Source organism: Pinus tabuliformis, chromosome 6 (genome assembly GCF_031772625.1).
Source record: "Pinus tabuliformis cultivar Carrire ecotype Pingquan chromosome 6, CPIR1, whole genome shotgun sequence".
NCBI classification, from domain to species: Eukaryota; Viridiplantae; Streptophyta; class Pinopsida; order Pinales; family Pinaceae; genus Pinus; species Pinus tabuliformis.
The window spans coordinates 65967437-65989541 of record NC_142292.1 but is presented as its reverse complement, the minus strand read 5'-3'; the positions used below and the strand labels follow the sequence as shown (position 1 = coordinate 65989541).

The window sequence follows — 22105 nt, the reverse complement described above, 5'->3', positions numbered from 1 at the left end:
TCGGAAGACTTAAACCACCAAAGGATAATGGTTTAGTATACATAACTAATTAAATGATTCCAATGACCATCTTTTGGTTGCTTCAACCATACATTCTTAATGGTCTATCAAAAATATTTGCAATCAGGTCAAGTACAAGCAACAATGAAGTTTATGGAATTTGGGGAAAAACCAAAAGCCTTCTACATTAAAGAAGCTACCAGAGGCAATGGAAAGGGGAAACCTTATATACAAGATTTATATCTTATTCAAATCATGCATCTTTCATGATTGGAAGGATTCAATCATCACGTTGCATACAACCAAGGCTCTCTTCCCTTCATCTAAAGATATTTAAATTGTTAATTGATGCATTAAAATAATTGCATGCTTAGCAATGGTGGATCCGTCAAAGATAAAATGGTATTACAACCACATTATTGGAAAAAATTATTATAAGACATCTGATAGCGTTTTGAGCCCTTCATTTAATGAACTTCATATCCAGAGATACTACTTTGCTCCAAAAGAGTGGTGGGCAAAAGATATTGATGAGCTAAAAATAGATTTGTATTGGAGAGTTATGTTGGCCATCAAAACAGCTTGCAAGGTTTTTTCTCTATTGATTGGAGAAGCATTGTGAGTGTACAAGTCACGTTGGTTGTGGGGTATGTCCAAGGAAAAATCCAAGGCAGAAAAGGGAAATGCAAATGCAAGGAATGATTAGAATGATAAATTTGCAGAGATTACTACAGAATATTGGCATTTTTGGAGACAATTATGTCTTTGTTTCTAACAGAGAAGAGTTCAAACTCATGCGAGTTTTTAATCAAATTTCTCCATGAAGCAACCATTTTAGAAAATACTCGAGCACTTAATGTTGAAATAGTAGAGCTCTCCAACCAGCCCATTCCAGCAAAGACATAAAAATGAAAAGAGGATAACGTTGTCAGCAGAAATCCTAGAATTTGAAGAAAGTAGAATATCATCTTCTACAACACACAACCTAAATCTTAAAAGTTATAAATTTTATTGATGCATATTTGGTAAAGATTGTTAGATATGTGAATCTATCAATTTCAAGGTTCACCTCACTCACAGAAGCTATTAACAAGTATCAACAAAAGCATTGACATGGGTAACAATGCCTTGATTGAGCACTCAGTTGAACATGGGCGATCAAGGTAAACTCAAAGGAACAAAAGATCTATATTAATTCAAAAATATGTGTGTTGGAAGAAAGGATTGAAGCCAAAAAGAAAGAAAAACTAATCAAATAGGTGGCAGGGATTCCTCATATTATACGAAGCTCAGGATCAAGAATTCCTTGAAGCTGCACCCAAATTTTTCCAAATAAAAACAATGCACCATGGAATGGAGAGAATGGGGCAGCTCCACTCCCTCCTACAGTCATGTTGTATCAAACTGCTTCAAGAAGCCCATGGAAGCGGAATCCGGGGATACAGAAAGAGGAAAACAGGAAACAGCAGAGCACAGAGGCAGGCAAAAACGCAGGAGGAATGCAGAAGAGAGAAGCGTAAAGGAGTAGACAGTCAGAAAACTAACCCCAGTAGTCGGACAGGAGCATGTAATCATAAGGCATCCATCACACCCCGAGTGGTTTTAAGTGATCCAACGCTACAGGCGCACCGGGAGCACATGGCGACTTATGCAGTGATATGTAAATTCATGGGGTTTTGACCAATGGAGAAAGCCCTACACGTATCGATAAAGAACCATTGGAAACCTAAGGGAGAAATAGATTTACATCTTGGATCCAAGGGTTTCTTCACAATTGTTTTTACAAACCTAGTAGATAAAGACAGGGTGTTTGAAGGAGGACCTTACTTCTATGCGGCTGCAGGCCTCTATATGAGGCCATGGGTTATGAACTTTGTTCCAGAGCGAGAAACATTTACTTCGGTGCCGGTATGGGTAAGACTATATTCCCTACCTCTAGATTACTGGTTGCCAGAATCTTTAAAAGCCATAGGTAATAAACTAGGGTATTTTTTTAAAATATCAGAGGCCACTATGCGTAGAAAATATACCTCCTTTGCTAGAATATGCGTGGAAATGGACCTTTCTGGAGCTTTGCCAAATGAAATAATTCTAGAAGTATATGATGAAGAATGGGTATAGGCAGTGGATTATGAGCACGTACCCTTCAGATGTCGCAAATGCCATGAACACGGGCACCTCTTCAGAGACTGCCCTTTAAGCAAAATGGAGACCAGTATCAAAGCAGCCTTAGGTAAAGAGACTGAAAGCTTTACCAAGGTGGGGGGCAGAGGAAAAGGAGGAAGGAAAAACCAAAAAAAAATATATGAGGAAAAACAGCCTAGTCATAATAGGTTCAAGATATTAGAAGAAGAAGAGGGGGATGAAAGAATGAATAAAGTAATGAAGGACAATCCTGTAGAGAAGGAAAAGGATGACAGCATGGAGGATAGACCTGATAAAAGCTAGAAAAGGGAGGATCAACCAAGAACTATGGAACTTGATAGGGACCAAGAGATGACCCCAAGCGAAGTGGGAACGGAGGATAATGAACTGCAGGACATACTGGAAGGGGAGCATCTCGATCTAGAAAAGTTCATAGAGGAAGGAACAATCAAAGGAGTGGATTTGCTACCTCTAGATGAATTTAACAGAGTATAACAGCTCTTCCTCTAGATAACGTAGGAAAAGGGTGTAGGAGTCAAAAGAAACTATGATAGTCAGGATAATGGAGGGGTTAAAACTATGGAGGCAACCGGAGGACAAGCTCCCAAGAACCCAAGAAGGAAAAGAGGAAGGAAAAAACAGAATGAGTTGCTGATTGAGTGTGGAAAACTCATGATCAACTCAGGTAAGATGAAATACCTCACTAGTTACTCATTTACAAATCTTTCTTAATGAAGCTTACAACATGGAATATTAGGGGTCTAGGAAGCAAAAGGAAACAAAGAAATCTCAGCAATAGAATGAAAGAAGAAAAACCAGATATGATATTTATCCAGGAAAAAAAATGTTCAATAGACAAAATAAGAGAAATACATAGCAAATGGTTGATTAAATATGAATATCTAGAAGTTAAAGCAGACAAAACAGCAAGAGGAATTCTCACACTTTGGAACCCTCAGAAACTAGGAATCCTAGATGCTGAAGCATCTAGGAACTACCTATCAGTGGTTATTCAACCTTTGGGGGACAAGGAAGTTTATTTGATCACAAATGTTTATGGTCCACAGAAGCCTGAAGACAAACTCGGGCTTCTTACCTCACTGGAGGAACTAAGAGACAGACATTCGGGCATCCCCTGGATTTTGGGAGGGGAATTTAACATGATCAGGTCCCTGTCCGAAAAAAAAAAAAAAAAAAGGTGGAACCAAATCACTAGGCAGATATTCCATAGCATTTTATAATTTTATAAACAATATGAGACTAGTAGACACAAAGACAAGTAATGGTATCTTTAGCTGGAGTAATAAAAGGGGAGGAGAGTCTCAGGTGGCCTCAAAACTAGATAGATTTATTATCTCGGAGGACCTTATCCTTATAGGCCTTGACTTGTCAACTATGATACTTCCTTTTGGTGGCTCGGATCACTGGCCTGTTCAACTTTAAACGTCCTTCATAGGAACTCCAAGAAACAGACCTTTCAGGCTTGAAACATTTGGCTTACCCATCCTGACTTTATCAGCAATATTGAAAAATGGTGGACAGAGGATATGCAAGTTCAGGGCACTAAAATGTTCCTCCTGCATAAAAGATTGAAACACATCAAACTCAAGCTTAAATATTGGAATAAGAATGAGTTTGGCAACATTTTTGAAGCCAAAAAGGTTGTTGAATGGAAGATACATGAAATTAACTAGATCCTCATTACATATGGCTTCAACGAGGAAAGAAAGGAACAAGCTGACTACCATCAACAGGAATGGGAAGAATTATGCAAGCAAGAGGAGATATTCTAAAAACATAAATCGAGGGTACAATGGTTAAAAGAAGGAGAAAGGAATACAAGGTTTTTTCACAAATCTACCATGGATCACAAGTCTCATAACAAGATTTCAAAAATCAAATATTCTCGAGGAAATCAACTCAATACCCACAAAGAAATAGAAGCTGCTCTGGTTCAACATTTCCAAGGCATAGATGAGGAACCTCACTTAGACAGATCACAATTCATCAATGACTTTACAAAGCACATTCCTAAGCTTGTGACAAGAGAAGACAATCATAATCTAAACAGGCCAGTGAATGAAGAGGAGGTCAGCAAAGTCATCAAAGAGATGCAAAATGGGAAGGCGCCAGGTCCGGATGGTTTTAATGTTGACTTCTTTAAAGCATGTTGGGGAATAATCAAGCATGATATCCTCGATGTGGTGGAGGACTCAAGGAAAAACAAAATTTTTTTGAAGGCACTCAATACCTCTTTCATATCCTTGATTCCAAAGCAGGATAATGCTATGATACCAAATAGATTTAGACCAATAGCATTATGCAATGTGGTGGACAAAATTATCTCCAAAATAATTGCCAACAGGCTTAAGACCCTTCCTCCAACTCTCGTGTCTGAGGAACAAACTAGATATGTGGAACGCAGGCAAATTCTCAACAACATAATTCAAGCTCACGAGGTGGTTCACTCACTTAAGAGAAATAGGGAGGCAAGAATGATTATGCAACTTGACCTAGAAAAGGCTTATGATAAGCTAAATTGGGCCTACATCAGGAGAGTTCTTATAGCATATGGCTTTGACCATAACTGGGTAAGATGGGTAATGGCCCTTGTAACTACCTCCAATTTTTCAATCATGTTAAATGGTTCACCATCCAAAACCTTTAAACCTATGAGAGGACTCAGACAAGGAGATCCACTCTCACCCTTCCTCTTTATTCTCATGATGGAAGGGCTAGGAAATGCTATCAAATCTGCCAAAGCAGAAGGAAAAATCCAGGGTCTCAAACTCACCATGAATGGAGATGCTTTGACCCATCAACAGTTTGTGGATGATATCATGCTGCAGGGTACACCCACGGTCAGGGAAGCTCTAGCCTACAAACAAATCCTGAAAGATTTTGCAATGGTTTCGAGTACCAAGGTAAGCCTTACCAAATCAAAGATTTTCTTTTTTAATACTGACATTGCTATTTAGAGAAATATATCTAGAATTCTAGGCTTTCAAAGAGATATGCTTCCCTCCAAATATTTGGGAGTGTCGCTAACAGACAAACCTCTGAGCAAGAGTTGGGAGCCTGTGACTAATAATCTCCAGGACAAAATCCGGAAATGGACAAACAGGTCTTTGAATTTAGTAGGATGACTAGTGCTCACAAAATTTGTCCTACAAACTGGCCCCATCTTTATGTTTTCAGCCCTTCCAGCTCCTAAAGGAGTCATGCAACAATGTAGAAATATCCAAAGAGATTTTCTTCGAGGAAAGGGGGAAGAGAAAAAAAATGGGCCTTGGTAGCCTGGGAAAATATCTGTAAACCTAAGACACATGGAGGTTTGGGACTTGATGACCCTGAAATGCTAATCAAATTTTTGGGGGAAAAACTATGGTGGAGATGGCTAAAAGATTCGGCTTCCCCTTAGGCCAAAATTTGGAAACAGAAATATGCAAACAATTGGCAAGAAAGGAATCATATTAGAATGTCTGAGCTCATCAAAAGCTCCCACATTTGGAACAAAGCTTGGGAGAATAGAGCCATTTTTCAGAACACAGTTTCTGGGAAATCAAAGATGGGAACCTTGCTTGGTTTTGGGAAGATAATTAGCAACATGAACCTAAACTGTTAAGAGAAGAATTGGCAAATCTTAAGAATGATATTGACAACAAAGGGTTACTCAGAGTAAATGACTTCTGGGATCAGGAAAGAAGCGAAGGAAAATGGAGAATATGGAAGAACCTGGTATACAGTGATGACTCCCCGTTGAAGGCACAGGCAGAAGCTTTAACAGCGATCCTGGAACAAAGAAAGATTCTGACATCCGCAGATTCAGACCAGCTAAGATGGGGCAAAAACAATGAAGGCAGCTTTAACCTCAAAGAGGCCAAGCGCATAGCCCTTGGGCTTGACTTTCCAAACCCTAATTGGGTATGGAAGGACCTATGGCAGAACCAAAGCTGGATGAAAATCAAACTGTTCATGTGGTTAGTGCAGCATAAAAAAATTCTTACTTGGAAAACCTTAGCAAAAGAGGGGTATCTGGTCCATCTAGGTGCCAACTATGTGAATTACAAGAAGAAACTATGGATCACCTACTCAACCTCTGCCCATTCACATCCACCTTGTGGAATTGGATAGCTTCAATATTCAGACAAACAGACAGGGATGTGGGCAGCATTACCAACACTTTGAAGAAGTGGAGGAAAAATTTCTCTGATAATGAAATAGTTAACAAAGCTTGGGCTTTAGCTCCAGGCTTTCTAATCTAGGATGTCTGGAAAGAACGCAACAACAGAATATTCAAGAACAGGAAAGGTTCTTCCCAGAGCATCATGGCTCAGATTTTAAGACAACTCAATGAGACGGTAGGAACCCTCATTAAAAACCCCCCTGAGGACCAACCTAAAGATACGGATGTGCAGATACTACTACATTTGGGTCTTCAGGGGCTTGTCCCACAGGGCAAAAACAAGAATGCAAGTCATATAATAACTGATAAGGATTTCTGGCAACCTCCCCCTCAGGGTTTTATGAAATGCAATATAGATGGGGCCTCAAAAGGAAACCTGGGCATGGCTGGGTATGGAGGAGTGATAAGAGATGAAAAGGGTTTCATAAAAACCATCTTTCATAGTCATTTGGGGAAAGCCACTAATAATATGGCAGAGCTCATGGCCCTTGAGCAATGCTTAGAAATCTTGAGAGATTTAAACCTTCATAATACCATAATTGAAGTTGATTCTGAATTGATTACTAATTCGGTCAAGAAAATTTGTTATGGCTCCACTCCGGACAAAGTATCGAGACATTGGCAGCTTCTACAAGTTTATCAATGGATTCAATCTCACCTGCAGAACAAGAGAATCCTGAGTTTCACTCATGTGTGCCAAACAACGAACAAATTAGTGATATCTTAGCTAATGAAGGCGTACTCAGTGCTAAAAGCAACAAAAAATATGAATGGATAGAGACCCCCCAAGATAGATTAAGGGAAGAGTGTCTCAGATAGGCGAACACAAACAGGGAGTTCTATCAGAGTAGGGGAAACTAGCAGGTTGTAGACTAATGGAAACAGAAGAATTTTGGTCTATATGGTGCAGCAGTGCAAGGATATATACGTACGGGATGTCCGGTCTTTGGGCAGGAATATGTACCTAGAACTCTACAAACCCAAGGTTCTCGGGCGGGATTCAATATATAGAACAAGTCTTTTCAAGAATATGAAATACACTACAGATCGCCTTTTCATTGGCTATTAAGGGAGCTTTGTTAAAGTGCGGGCAGATAGACAAAATAGAGGCAATCTTATTAATTTCGCGTGGCAAATAGCAACGTGGTTACCATGCCAAACGGACACAAAATTAACTTTAATGGTGGCTTTATTAGGCTAGAACCCATAGATAATTATGAAGTTCTATTGCCTTACATTAAAGTGAATTTTACATTTGCTCAGATAGCAAAACAATGTCATTATGAAGAACATTAAGGTTTAGAAAATGTTTAAGAGGGTCACTACAAAGACACGGGTTTCTATAACATGGGTTATATAATATTGGGTCGAGAAATTGGAGTGGGGTTAATTTATTTAATTCATTTATTTCTAGTTCAATACTAAACCAACTTCACAAAGATATCATAAAGATTGCCCGGAAAAAGCGTCTCGTGACATCATATTGAGTGCCAAAAAGGTGAATCTCTTTGCATGGCGTATTCCTATTTGGGTAACATGTTTAATGTATGCGGGTGTCTTTGCATGGTGCTCTACTTTCTTCATGAAACTAGCAGCACAATGGTTAGTCATACTATTGGACATATTAATTAAGATCCATCATGCGTCCTTTCAAAGTTTCATATTCTTGAGTATTCTTGTGTGTGTGCCCACGTATAATTGGATATTTATTACGCTAGCCAAAACATTTACAAGTCTCAGGAACAACATGAGGATGCTCCAAAGGATAGCATTTGGGACATTCATTTATGTTCTTGGCATGATAGTTGTGTCACTAGTAGAACTCGAAAGACTTGAACCACCAAAGGATAATGGTTTAGTATACATTCCTAATGAAATGATTCCAATGACCATATTTTGGTTGCTTCAACCATATATTCTTAATGTTGTATCAAAAATATTTGCAATCAGGTCAAGTACAAGCAATAATGAATTTTATGGAATTTGGGGAAAAACCAGAAGCATTCTACATTAAATAAGCTACCAGAGGCAATGGAAAGGGGAAACCTTATATACAAGATTTATATCTTATTAAAATCATGCATCTTTCACGATTGGAAGGATTCAATCATCACGTTGCATACAACCAAGGCTCTCTTCCCCTGATCTAAAGATCTTTAAATTATTAATTGATGCATTAAAACAATTGCATGCTTAGCAATGGTGGATCCATCAAACGTAAAATAGTATTACAATCACATTATTGGCCAAAATTATTATAAGACATCAGAGAGCATTTCAAGCCCTTCAATTAATGAAATTCATATCCAGAGATACTACTTTGCTCCAAAAGAGTGGTGCGAAAAAGATATTGATGAGCTAAAAATAGATTTGTATTGGAGAGTTATGTTGGCCATCAAAAAAACTGGCAACGTTTTTGGTATATTGGTTGGAGAAGCATTGTGAGTGTACACATCACGTTGGTTGCAAGGTATGTCCAAGGAAAAATCCAAGGAAGAAAATGGAAAAGGAAATGCAAGGAATGATTCTAATGATAAATTTGTAGAGATTACTACAAAATATTGGCTTTTTTGGAGACAATTATTTCTTTGTTTCTAACAGAAAAGAGTTCAACCTCATGCTAGTTTTTAATCAAGTTTCTCCAGGAAGCAACCATTTTAGAAAATACTCGAGCACTTAATGTTGAAATAGTAGAGTTCCCCAACCAGCCCATTCCAACAAAGACATAAAAATGAAAAGAGCATAACATTGTCAACAGAAATACTAGAATTTGTAGAAAGTAGAATTCAACACGCATGGTGTTGAATTCCAATTCCTTGAAGTTGCACCAAAATTTTTCAAAATAAAAACATTGCACGAGGTAGTGATAAAAGATTGCACAATTACAAAACTACAATAAGCACAAATATATGTGATCTTTAAAAAAAGAGGCATTGGAATTCAACACGCAGTGAAAAGGCACAAGTGGCAACATTGACTTAAGAAATATAGAAAAGATTGTGACCCAATTTATAATACAAAATGGTGAAGAAAAAATACACCAATGTGTGCATTTAAGTTTTATGAAAAATTTTAGAACAATCACAAGTCAAATTTGCACATGATACTAATTGGAATTCTGCAGAAAACGTATAAAATTTATACCTGGGTACATTATGGATTAAATTCATAGCTTCTTGTAATCGATACATTTTTGAACAATTGTACCACAACTAAAGCTTCATATATATATATATATATATATATATATATATATATATATATATATATATATATATATATATATATATATATATATATATATATATATATATATATATATATATATATATGATGATGATGATTTACGTACCTTCAAAAGTTAATCTTTACACATCTCTTGTATGGTTTGGAGATGATTTTGTATGCCACTGTCAAAACTGTTGTTCAATCATGAACACTTATAGGGTTGGATCAAGTTTTTCATATTTGTCAAGTTTCCTTTATCCACAAAGATTTTATATGTTTCTTTCAATGGATGTAACCTTATTTTACTATTTCAGAAGCTCAATGTCATGTTAAGATATAATAACATGACCTGGGGAAAAGCAACATTTTTCCTGAATTGATTAAGACAACAATGGGAGAGTCATGGCACTTACATGAGATACAATATACATATAACTTTGAATAAAAAGGGCTCTAAATTTATATTGTTTTCTAGTGTTTTAGCATTAGCATATTCGTTGTAGGGATTATGAAGATTATGTTTCACTTACATGAGCTCCTTTAGATATATGAAGATGGATATGCTTTTAAGTTTCAATAGACCTATTTATTGGATAGTATCTACCCTTGCAGCATTAAAATTTAGATAAGAAACTCGAATTTTTAATAATAATCTTCTTCGGAAAACATGTCAAATTTAGTATTATGACCTTGCTATAACAACAACACTAGTCTTTTCTTGAAATTGTAACAAAAAATATTTGACAATGTCTTTCAAATAATGAAAAAATAATATATGTCATGCACAATCTATAAAAATAAAGGCCTTATTCCCAAGTCATTAAAAGTAAATATAATAAAAAAGAGATTGAAAAGGATTACATACTTCTTCTTGTGTTTGACATTTTGTCATCTTGTATCTCACAGTAGGATCTGTGTCATTTATAACAATTTCTCTAACTAATATCTATAAGAACGAATAATTGAGTCAAACCCCTTAGTAAGAACACTTGTTAACTCTAAAAACAGTTAGAAACACAAATAGTGGGGGGATGAAAGAAACAACAACATCCCTAATTCATCCTTTGGATAGTAGTTCAACTTGACATCAAATAGCAAGTTGACAACTGGTAAATTAAGGAAAAAATAATTACTTAGAAACAGTTAGAAGAGGTTGATCCTCTTGTTTTTGATAGGCATCATGCTTGACGATTTTTTTCCATAATAATCATGACAATGCTGAAAGCATTAGCCTCAAAAAAAATAAGAAAAGAAGGTTTCAAAACAGCAACAGAACTCGGTTGTCTACCATGCAAAGGATGACCAAAATGGCATGTTTTTTTGCTTCCCTCCGAAAGAATTAGGGAAAATTCATCCCCTTAATGGTCTTCCCTTTATATACAGGTTTGAAAGGAGGTCAAAAGGTTGTATATTGGTTTTCTCTAGAAAATGTAGTAGCAGCAAAAAACTCTTCATTCTTTCACTCCTTCGAACCTCAGACCACTGCCTTCACTGCAAGTAAGGCTTCATCCATAGCCTGTCATTTGTGGCTCACTATGATGCAGCCAGACTCTTGAGATTTATTTGATTTATACAATCATGCATTCTGATCTCTTTGAATCTTAGTTGTTGATGACAAAATTGTTGTCGTGATAGGTAGTTTTATTATGCATCCACAAAGTATTTTTCTCACTTAAGTGACATTTTTCATGCATTCCCATTTAAATTAATTGTTACTTACATCTTTGAAAGTTGATCCTGACCAATCAAAATTATTTATTGAACTCACCTTCACTCTTGATTTTTTACAGACAGTCTCAAAGTGAGTCTTGAGTGTGTTGATCATCTTGGAGTACACATATTTATTAATTAGGTAGAAGCATATATCCATTAGGGACACCCCCTATGACTAGAATAATATTAGTGGGGTTGGAGAAACATTCCAAATATGACAAGGGTTGGTTTGCTTATAATTGTTGAGCAGAATTTCTTGTGCAGGTTTGCATGACAACAACTCAATAATTGGAAAATTGCATAGAAACATAGATCATTCCTCCAACCTCCCCCACAACACCTAAAACCTTGAATCTTTACATGACTCAAAGATTTAACTAAGCAATGATTGAATGCAAAATTTTAGATAAAATATCCACAATTGACTAGCACATGCCAGTGAGAGCACAACGAGCATAACTTACACGCAATAAACCACACAAGTTGATGATCTAAGCATAAATGCCTCAAACAAAATGCAGACCTCCTTTAAAGTTGAAAAGAGGAAATTAACATAAAGCCAAGAATACATCAACAAAGAGGCCCTAAATGGCCTTAGAGTCCAAAAATAATCATGCTACGACAAATAACTAGTACTACATATCATCGAAATCATTGCCTATATTAGGATCCTCATTGTCAAATTATGTCACCTTCTAAAGCATTAAAATAAGATAGATAAAGCTTAACATGGCCAATCGAGATTATATTTGAGTGACAGGTACATTTATACTAGGTTCATGATAGATGATTTCAATGATCACTGCCACTAACATCGAGGAACATAGAGGGCTTGGTCCTCTTAATTAAATGTTATCATTGTTATATCCCCCAGGTTAAAATTTCCCTAGGGCTTGATATGGTACAAGAAAAATTGCATTATTCTAGGATCACGAGACTATTTTCAAATCTTACAAATAAGAATAATGTTAATTCCAATAAAGAAAGTAACCAGCGTTCAATTTCATCAATAACTCAGGCACATGATACCATTCCAAAAATAAAAAATGGTTTATAAACACAATCCTTCACATTACAAATTTAGGTCCAAAACATATGTTAACAACCCTACTACCCTAATTTTGACCTTCAACCAGCTTCATTACCAGAAAATCAATAAAATAAAGTATGGTACAACAAGACATTTTTGCACAGGTAAAAGAAAATTATTCAAAGAGTGACAATGGTCATTCCTCTTTATTAGAGCATTGTTATCAATGCACCATTCAAATTTCAGATTAATCTCTAAATAGTAAAATTAATCTGCCAAAAAAATTGCAATGGGATGTAACAAAAAGAAGATTGGCATCTACTACCCAGGCTAAAAATCTCAAAACCGAAGAAAGTGGATGGGGTAAAATAAGTGTTCTAGCAACCAAGGCTCCAACAACCAACCTCTTTTGGAGGATCCCATTTGGATCAGATACTTTGTGCAATATGATAATGCAAGGAAAATATCTTTTAAAAAAATTACTTATGAGATTCTGCAAGATAGGAACTTCCAAAGGGATCTTCAATTGGGAACAACATTGTCAAAGGATTTTGGTGCATAACAGATAAATTGTCTTAGCAGAATGGAGAAGGAGAGGAGGTGTCATTTTGGATAAAGATTATAATGGGCAAAACCCATTTAAAGAAACCGAAGGATCATCAAGAATGAAGGAAGCAATAATAATACAGGATGAATAAAATCCATTGGAAATATGCCATAGATTATTGGTCCCTTTTCACGAATGGAAGAAGACTAGAGATTAGAATATTACGACTAGTGAGGAGGAAAAGATAATTTTGGATAAAAACTTATATAAGAGAAGAATTTTGATAATGGAATATAGTGATTCACTTAGACGAAACAAGGATGGGGCGAAGAGTCATAACATCCGAGAGTATTACAAACCAATCCCGAATCAACAGATCTCCAAAAAAAAAACTTCAGGAAAAAAAAATAAATAAATAAATAAATAATAAAATAAAATTTCATTCCCAGCATTTGGAATAACTTCTAGGATATCCCAACTTACCTTTGGTTATAAATAGAAAAAATCCTAATAGAATAAGCTCTAAAAATGTGGGGGAATATTGGGCCAGCATGGTGAAACAAGCGCATGAGAGATGTTGAAATTATCCAACACCTATTGTTGAAATGTGAAATGATAAATAAAGTATGGTACTTTATTGAGACTGGTGAAAAAAAAAAAAAGTTTTCAAGGGCTAACTAGGTGGAGTATCTATGCAACAATTGGGAAAGTGATTCCCAATTGTTTTAAATCAAATTATCTCCCTAACACACATATTTTATCACAAAAATCTTAATTTAAATTTTATAAATTAACTCTAAAACACATGAAAATTTTAAATAAACTTAAATTAAAACAAAATTGAAATGTGAATATGAAAGATGAATTTTGCAAATTATTTTTTAATCACGGAAACAATTTAAATTTAAAGATGACAAAATATCCATACAAACCACAAGACCCGAAATGAAGTTGTTTTTCAAAGTAAGGATTAGGGTAATTTGCGTAAAGAGTGGTTGTTTTTATCTTATTGAACAAAGTTTGAATGTCTCCTCATATCGATATATGTTATGTTTGGACATGGGAAGATGGAGATTGTTTAGTACACTAGATGTGCATGATAAATACATAATAATAATGTTAAACATCACATCGATTGATAAACATTATTTTTTTCCCATGGTGGAGGACTTGCTGCAATGTTTATATAGAAGAAAGAAAGAAAGAAATTATTTTTACATCCACGAGGCTAAAGATAGCCTATGGGACAAATTGCTTCTTCATCTGCTTGATGTATTCAGCCCTTTTTCTGTGAATCTTCAAAATAAATGCTTCCAGCTTCTTGACAAACCCCTCGCTAAATATATTATCCCAAGAGCTAGTTGCTAACATATCTGCATATTTCCCTATTGTCTTTGAAGGCCTCACATTCTAAAATGAAATTTTTTTCTGTTTCCACTTTTCCGGAAGAACAGACAATGCATACCCTTTCCTCCCACGCTTCCTTTGGCCTTTTCCAACACCCTGTTTCACAACGGAGTTGATGAGAATTAGTCCTTAACTGAGAAATAAGAATTTTGTCTCTCCAAGAGATATTGGTCTCTATGTATACTTTTCGTCGATGATTATGAGTGGGATTAAACACTTTAATATAGTAATTTTTCTTTCTTCCTAGCTCCTTATCCCAAGTACGTTTGTGGAACTTTTCCATAACAAAGGCGTTTATCTCTTTGTTGTTTATAGGACACGCATTCAAGCAAATACCCCATTACTAAACCATTTGTTATTTTGTTGCATCCAAGTTTTTTTGCTCTTGCACAATCTATCATTAAAGACAACCTTAGGCCATCTACCCTCTTCCATTTGCTCAATTTTTTAAATACCTTATCACTCGCACCATAGCAGTTGCTTCAATAGGAAAATTCATTGTTTCACTTAACAAGATACCATAAGGAACTTCACTTTTAAACTTAAATTTGTTTGTAATCAAACGCTTCTGAATTTTCTCAATTTGTCTCCACTGCATGTTGGAGGTACTTCTAGCCCACAATTCACAACCATAGAGAATCATCGGAATCAATAGAAGCCCAAAAAGAGTTTGAGTGGTCTTCCAGTCCCATAACTCTGCCTCTCTACACCTATTTTGAAAAGCATAAAATGCTTTCCAACCCCCCAAAGTTCTTTTCTTTCTACAACCATTGCAGCTTAGATTTTTGTTGAAGTCAATTACAAGGTACTTGTAATCTGCAACTTCTTCCAGAATGTTGCCTTCAAAGTAGAACTTATGCTGGTTATGTTTTCTTTTCTTAGAGAAGACCACTACTTTTGTTTTGTTGATATTGACTTGCATCCCCACACTTCTACAAAAATGCTCAAGGGATAGTAAGTGCTCTTGCAAACCAAGTGTCGATTTAGCAATCAGAATAAGGTCATCTGCATACAAAAGAAGCCTTATAACAAACTTCCACAAATAGATACCATCACCCCCTTGCGAATTTAACCACTCCTCAAGCTTGTCGATATATAAACCAAAAAGGGTAGGAGATAGTGGGCAACCTTGCTTGACCCTGATATCGCTTCTAAAACTTTCAAAATGCCTGCTGAAGTTTTAATTTTGACTTTCACCTCTTCATACAGCCTATGCACAGCTGCTCTCAAATGCTTAGGAACCCCAAGTTCCTCCATTCTCTACCAAAGTTTATCCCTAGGAACCGAGTCAAACGCTTTTCTGAAATCAACAAAGCAACAAAAGGCTTCTTCCTTTTTCTCCCAAACTTTTTCAACAATGTGCCTTAAAGTTATGCAATGATCAACTGCGGAATGTTTAGGTCTAAAACCTACTTTCCCTTTAGCACGTTTATCTCTTTCTTCTGCCCACTTGCTAATTTTGTTTTCTAGCATGCTTCCAAATAGCTTTTCAAATAAAGGGTTTATCATGATGGTCCTATAATTGGAGGGATTATTGATATCATCGCTCTTGAAAAGAGGTATTGCCAGACTAGTTGTCCAATCTATGGGGATCCCTTGTTGTATGATGTTGTTGAAGATTTTTGTAATGTGAGGTGCAAAAATCTTTGAGCCCCACTTTAGATATTCTGCTTGGAGTTCAGCTAACTCTTTTGCTTTTCTGTTATGAAACCATCTCACAAAAAGATAGAAAAGATAGATCAACGCCTTAGAATTCAGCCTCTTCGAGGGGGCAACCTCCTTTACATTACGTAAATGAACAATTCTTCAATGATACATATGACAAGACCTCCTTTTGTATATATAGGAGTCTAAGGGGTCATAATATAATCAGAGCCGACATAACAATAATAATGTAAGGGCATAATAATAACAATAATGGGCTTCTATGGGGCACAATAGTAACAATATGGGGACTACATGGGTATAACAATATAATAAGGGGGCTGTACTAATAACAATAAGGGGTTACACTAGTAGTATAGGGGCCTAACATGCCCCTCTCCTTCAAAAAGTGTTGTCCTCAACGCTTGAGTAGTTCTTGATGCTTCTGTAGAATATTCTTGTCCTCCCGTGTGGAATTTTCAGCGGGTAAGTTCTTCCACTTGATGAGATACTCTGAAATGTATCGATTTCGTAGCTGTCGGGTTCTTTTTTTTGTGACTGCTCCAGGTTCCAGTATGATTTTTCCTTCCTCTTCAAGTTCTGGCAATATTGTTTGAATTGGGATCTTCTGCAACTTTTGAATGAGTGACCACACTTCTTCGTCCTTCTTCCATTCATCCCTTGCTTCGTTTATCCAATCTAGTTGCATAATAGCAATAACACAAAACAATGTTTCAACATCCTCATCCTTTCTTGAGAGTGAATCTGCAACAAAATTTTGCTTCCCTTTTTTATAGATGATGTCAAACTCATAACCCAATATATTTGTGACCCATTTTTTCTGTTCTTCTATAGATAATATTTGTTCTAAAAATTATTTAAGACTATCATGATCCATTTTTACCTTGAAGTGTCTTCCCATTCAATAAGGTTGTCATTTCTTAAGTGCATATAGTATTTCCAACATTTCCTTCTCATAAATAGCTTGCTTGAGATGTAGCAGTAAAAATAACCAATCACCTACATCAAAACATTTTTCACTACAATGTTGATCTACCTGTTGTTTCATTCGATTTTGCACCAAAATGGCATTATCCTTTAAAAGTTGGAGAACTTCTTGTTGATGCTCGATGTGATCTTTCACTGCTTGAACCTTTTTATTCTTGATATGTCCTTCTATCTTGAGAGTTTGAGGAGTGGTAATTTCTTCCAATGCTTTACAAGATATGGTCAGATTCATTTATTGATGCTCGATGCGATCTTTCACTTCTTGAACATTTTTCTTCTTGATATGTCCTTCTATCTTGATAATTTGAGGAGTGGTAATTCTGGCCAATGCATTACAAGATATGGTTGGATTCATTTCTTCTTTCTCAATGTGATATTTCACTTCTTTAACCTTTTTCTTCTTGATATGTCCTTCTACCTTGAGATTTTGAGAAGTAATTCTTGTCAATGCTTTACAAGATATGGTCGGATTCATTTCTTCTTTCTCTGGGGTTGGTTCCTGGTGTATATACTCTTCTTTTGATGTTTCTTGATCTTTTTCTTCCTCCTCTTCATAATCTATGTAAAATAATTTCTTCTCAGCACACTTATGACCTTTAGTGCATTTGCTATCACAATTGTAACAAAGCCTTTTTTCTTTTTTATCTTCCAATTGTTGTGGTGTAACCCTTGTAGGTTGTGGAAGGCTAGGAGAAACAACACTTCCATTATTATAGTTGTGAGGGGTAGACTTCCTTGTTGCCATAATTTTACTTTCCACTATGTAACAAATCTCTTTTACTCTTTCCAATTGTTGTGATGTTGATCTAAAGAAGGTGTTGCTCTTTGTATCCTCATAATATGCTATCATTTCCTCCATGAAAATTGACCACGTAACAAGTTGTTTATGAGAGGAAAGCCCTTTATACCATAAAAATTGATCTGGTTCTAAATATTAAGATTCAATACATACGTTTTGTAACAGTGGTACACCATGTAGATCAAAATATTGCTCCATCTGAATTATCCAATTTACTGGATACTTGCCATCAAACTTCCTCATATCGCCTTTTCTTGATTTTAGGAGCTCGATCTTGAAACGATTATAACTTTGTAACTTTGGTTCTTCCAGTTCTGAAATTGCGACTTGCAGTAGCCCTCTGTGTCCTCTTTCCAATGTCACTCGTCTGATCCAAATTGGATTCTCCAAGGAAGAGTTATGCCATCTCCCACGATGACCTGATTATAGACTAGTTCAGTAGAGCAAACTTGTCCAACGTGCCACGTGTCACTATTTCGACCTTTGGATCTGAAAAAATGTATACAAGAAACTACAGTCTATCCTCGTTCTGTAACTTCTTACAAAATTTCAATCTGATGCTTAAAACAAAAGTTATGACTATTTTCCCTAGGTCACCTATTTGGAATGTAATTCAAGAGTCTGCAAAAAGGCCAACTTCCTCAGATCATATCTCCGCAAATATAGCACCAAAAGCTCTAAAATTCGGACCCGAGCTTTAGACTGATTTCAACCCAAATGGGTTTTTTATTAGCATCTGAAACATCATAGAAAAAAATTTATAGCGCAAATGCCATGATAACCTGTTTGGAGCAGTGAAACCCTAGAATCCAAAGCTCTGATACCAAATGTTATGAAACGAGCTCACAAAAAGATAGAAAAGATCAACGCCTTAGAATTCAATCTCTTCGAGGGGGCAACCTCCTTTACATTACATAAATGAACAATTCTTCGATGATACAAATGACAAGACCTCCTTTCTATATATAGAAGTCTAAGGAGTCATAATATAATCAGAGCCGACATAACAATAACAATGTAAGGGCACAATAATAACAATAGTGGGCTTCTATGGGGCACAATAGTAACAATATGGGGACTGCATGGGTACAACAATATAATAAGGGGGTTGTACTAATAACAATAAGGGGTTACACTAGTAGAATAGGGGCCTAACATTTTCCAATACCCAGCTTCTTGATACCCATCTCTACCTCTTGTACCGTGAAGAGTTCAATATCAGTGTTGACCAAGGGAGCAGGGTCAACCTTGGGAACCTGCTTATAGAGTTGTCTTGCATAGTCAAACCATTTAGAATCTGTAATATTATTTCCAATTTGTATCTTTTTTGGTTGGAGTTCCTTCCAAAATAATATAGGATTATTTTTCCCGATGAAGATTAGTTCTTAACTCCTTGAAACCATGAAATCAGCCTTTTTCCTGCTTAATAACTGCTTGTAAGATTTGAGCTTTATCTTATCCTTGTTTGACTCTTTCCACATTCTCCTTGCCTTTTTGCATTCCTCGTCAATCAAGTATTAACTAGAGAACATCAATTTGTTTCAGACTTCTTAATTTTTGTTGTTAATTTATTTAAAAGAAATATTTCGAACGAAATGGAAAAGGTGCGCTCACACTGCTGTTGTTGTGTGTTGTGCATTACTATTCTATTCTGTTTAACAAATAAATGAAAAACAGAGACGAGTAGACAAAGTGACCAAGTCTTCTTGAAGAAACATGAAATTTTTGACAGCATCTAAAACATAATCCCTTCAACCAATCTTGGTTGAGACGCAACCAGAATCAGAATCAATGAGGACACCGTCATATGTGGCAGACGGGATTGGGTAGCTAATGACTGCACGTCATTTTCAATTTTAATTTCTAAACAGTCCAAGTAGAAGACACAGTCCATCAAGCAAGCAAATTTAGCTCAAGAACTTGGTGTTGGTGTTGGCGTTTGTGTTGTTATAAAAAGGAAAAATGCTCTTCATATTTCACCAAACTCCATCTATCATATCATCTAAGGATCTGATCAGATAAGAGAAAGCATCTACTCGAATCGAATAGAATCGAAGAATAGTTGCCTGAGTTAGCTGCAGTCCAGTCATGAAATCCTTTCTAGCACTAGCGCTTGAAGTACTAGTGGCACATAATATTGTTATTGTGCATGCAGGTGATGCAGATCCTTTACGAGACGTTTGCGTGGCTCACAAGACGAGTAGAGGTATGTAAGACTTTTAGTTTGAGACCGTGATCATGTGTTTGCTAATCAGGGTTTCCTTTTGTTTCATGCAATGTGAATAATAATATAATCTGATCATGTGATTAGGGTTTCGATTCATTTCATGCGATGTGAATAATACTCTAATCTGATCATATATATATATATATATATATATATATATATATATATATATATATATATATATGTTTATTTGACTGTAATTGCAGTTAATGTGAACGGGTTCCCGTGTACGGATGCAAGCATGGTTATTGCAGATGACTTCATGTTCAAGGGCCTAGATATTGCAGGGGATACAAGTAACATGATGGGATCCAACGTCACTCCAGCCAATGTAATGCAGATACCAAGCTTAAACACCTTGGGAATCTCCTTGGCTCGGATTGATTTCGCTGCTCCTCTCGGCGTTAATCCCCCTCACACTCATTCACGGGCCACAGAAATCTTGGTGGTCATGGAGGGTACTCTCTCAGTCGGCTTTATCACCACTGCCAATAAATTGTTCAGCAAAACGCTTGAGAAGGGAGACGTGTTCGTGTTCCCCAAAGGTCTGGTGCACTTCCAACAGAACGTGGGCTATGGCAACGCTGTGGCCATCTCTGCACTGAGCAGCCAGCTTCCGGGAACCCAGCAGGTCGCCCAATCCTTGTTTGGAGCCTCTCCCCCGGTTGATGCCTCCCTTCTGGCCAAATATTTCCAGATCGACGCCTCCCTGGTGCAACTTCTCCAAAGGAAATTCTTGGCTTGATGCCCACTCATCTAATTCATTCATTCATTCATGCCACAAGTGAGTCACTCACCAGTCATTGGGTTGTTATGCGGTTAACCGAATAAATAAATAAAACCACTCTTTCCCTCACGTGTATAGTGATCTATATGCAATAAAGTAAAATTTTACACCACGTGTATAGTGATGTATACGCAATAAAGGAAAAATTTTCACCATTCCAATATGGGTGTTTGAGATTTTTATCATGTTATAGTCATTTTCATCTACACCTTTCTCTTTCTGTTTAATGGACACAACACTACCTAATATCTTCTTCATGGAGCCCTGCACGGTGCATCTCATCTGATGCAAACAAAATAAAAGTATCTATATTTGACATTGAAACACTCTTATCATTGAAACAAAACAAAATAAAAGTATTTATAGAATCACTCCTATCATTAACCAATCAACCCGTACTGGTGTCTGTTTGGTAGTGTGAGATTTCCATGCTTCCTCTTCATTGTTTTGTTTAACTGACACAACATATATCATGACCTCAATACATCGACCAGGGCATCATGCCTCTCTTCCAAACAAAACGAAACACATATATGGCTGACGTGAAAAAAACACACTCACATTATAACACCTACTGCATTCATTGTGAAATCTATTCGAGTAAGCAAGCAATCCGCGTCTCTAAATTTAATTTATTTTTGTCTCTGGTGGATGATGTGAACTTAGATTTTGTATTCCAAATCATAAAAAAAGATGTGAAGTATTTCAAATGATAAAAAGGATATAAAAAAAGGATGTGAAGTATTTCAAATGATAAAAAGGATATGGAGTTCCATTTTGTATTCCAAATGATAAAAAGAGATATGCTGTTCTATTTTGTATTTGAAATTATCAAAAGGATATGCATTTTGTATTTGAAATGATAAAAAGATATATGAAGTCATTTCAAAAGAAATAAACATATCACTATGTTGTTTTTAATCACATAGACATCACCATATTATTTTTAACACCCAATAATAAAGATACATATACTTATATTATATTATTTTAAAATATATACATAAACATCACCCTATTATTTAGTGAAGACTCTATAGATTATTTACTATATCTATGTCCATATATGTTGATATTATGCATCGCTTCAAGGAAAGCAAGATTTTGCGTGTTATTCTTTTTCACGGGTGAAATGAAGCCTTGTTACTATATCCATTTTCTACATCACTTTTTTGTTTCTTTGCTTTCCCAAGATAGTAACATTAAATATTTCATGCCACAAGTCTACACTGGATAAGACTTTTGTTTTCACCTCTAATTAAAAGAGAAAAGATAATGATATGAGATTGAACAACTTATTTTGGCTTTGGGAAGTCACTTTTAACTTTCCAAAAAGAAGATAGCTAACAACCGAGTTATACACGCAAGCATATGTTTTCCATGT

The 22105-nt window shown here is 36.0% G+C and overlaps 1 protein-coding gene across 1 annotated transcript; it reads left to right on the top strand.

Annotated features, from left to right (window-relative positions):
• The first annotated feature begins 1362 nt into the window (after nucleotides 1–1362).
• On the top strand, nucleotides 1363–20679 carry LOC149257254 (germin-like protein 1-1). The gene is made up of 5 exons (XM_089367075.1): nucleotides 1363–1673; nucleotides 14572–14643; nucleotides 17724–17764; nucleotides 19869–19913; nucleotides 20141–20679. Exons 1-5 carry the CDS (start codon nucleotides 1363–1365, stop codon nucleotides 20677–20679), a joined length of 1008 nt encoding a protein of 335 aa, XP_089223201.1.
• The last annotated feature ends 1426 nt before the right edge of the window (nucleotides 20680–22105 follow it).

Excerpts from the sequence above, each read along its gene's own strand:
- LOC149257254 (XM_089367075.1), top strand. The coding sequence starts at position 1,363 with ATGGGGCAGCTCCACTCCCTCCTACAGTCATGTTGTATCAAACTGCTT. Across the intron at positions 14,644-17,723 it reads ATCCAAGTTTTTTTGCTCTT|GTGTTGCTCTTTGTATCCTC; the intron begins GCACAATCTATC and ends GATCTAAAGAAG. Across the intron at positions 19,914-20,140 it reads GGCTCACAAGACGAGTAGAG|TTAATGTGAACGGGTTCCCG; the intron begins GTATGTAAGACT and ends CTGTAATTGCAG.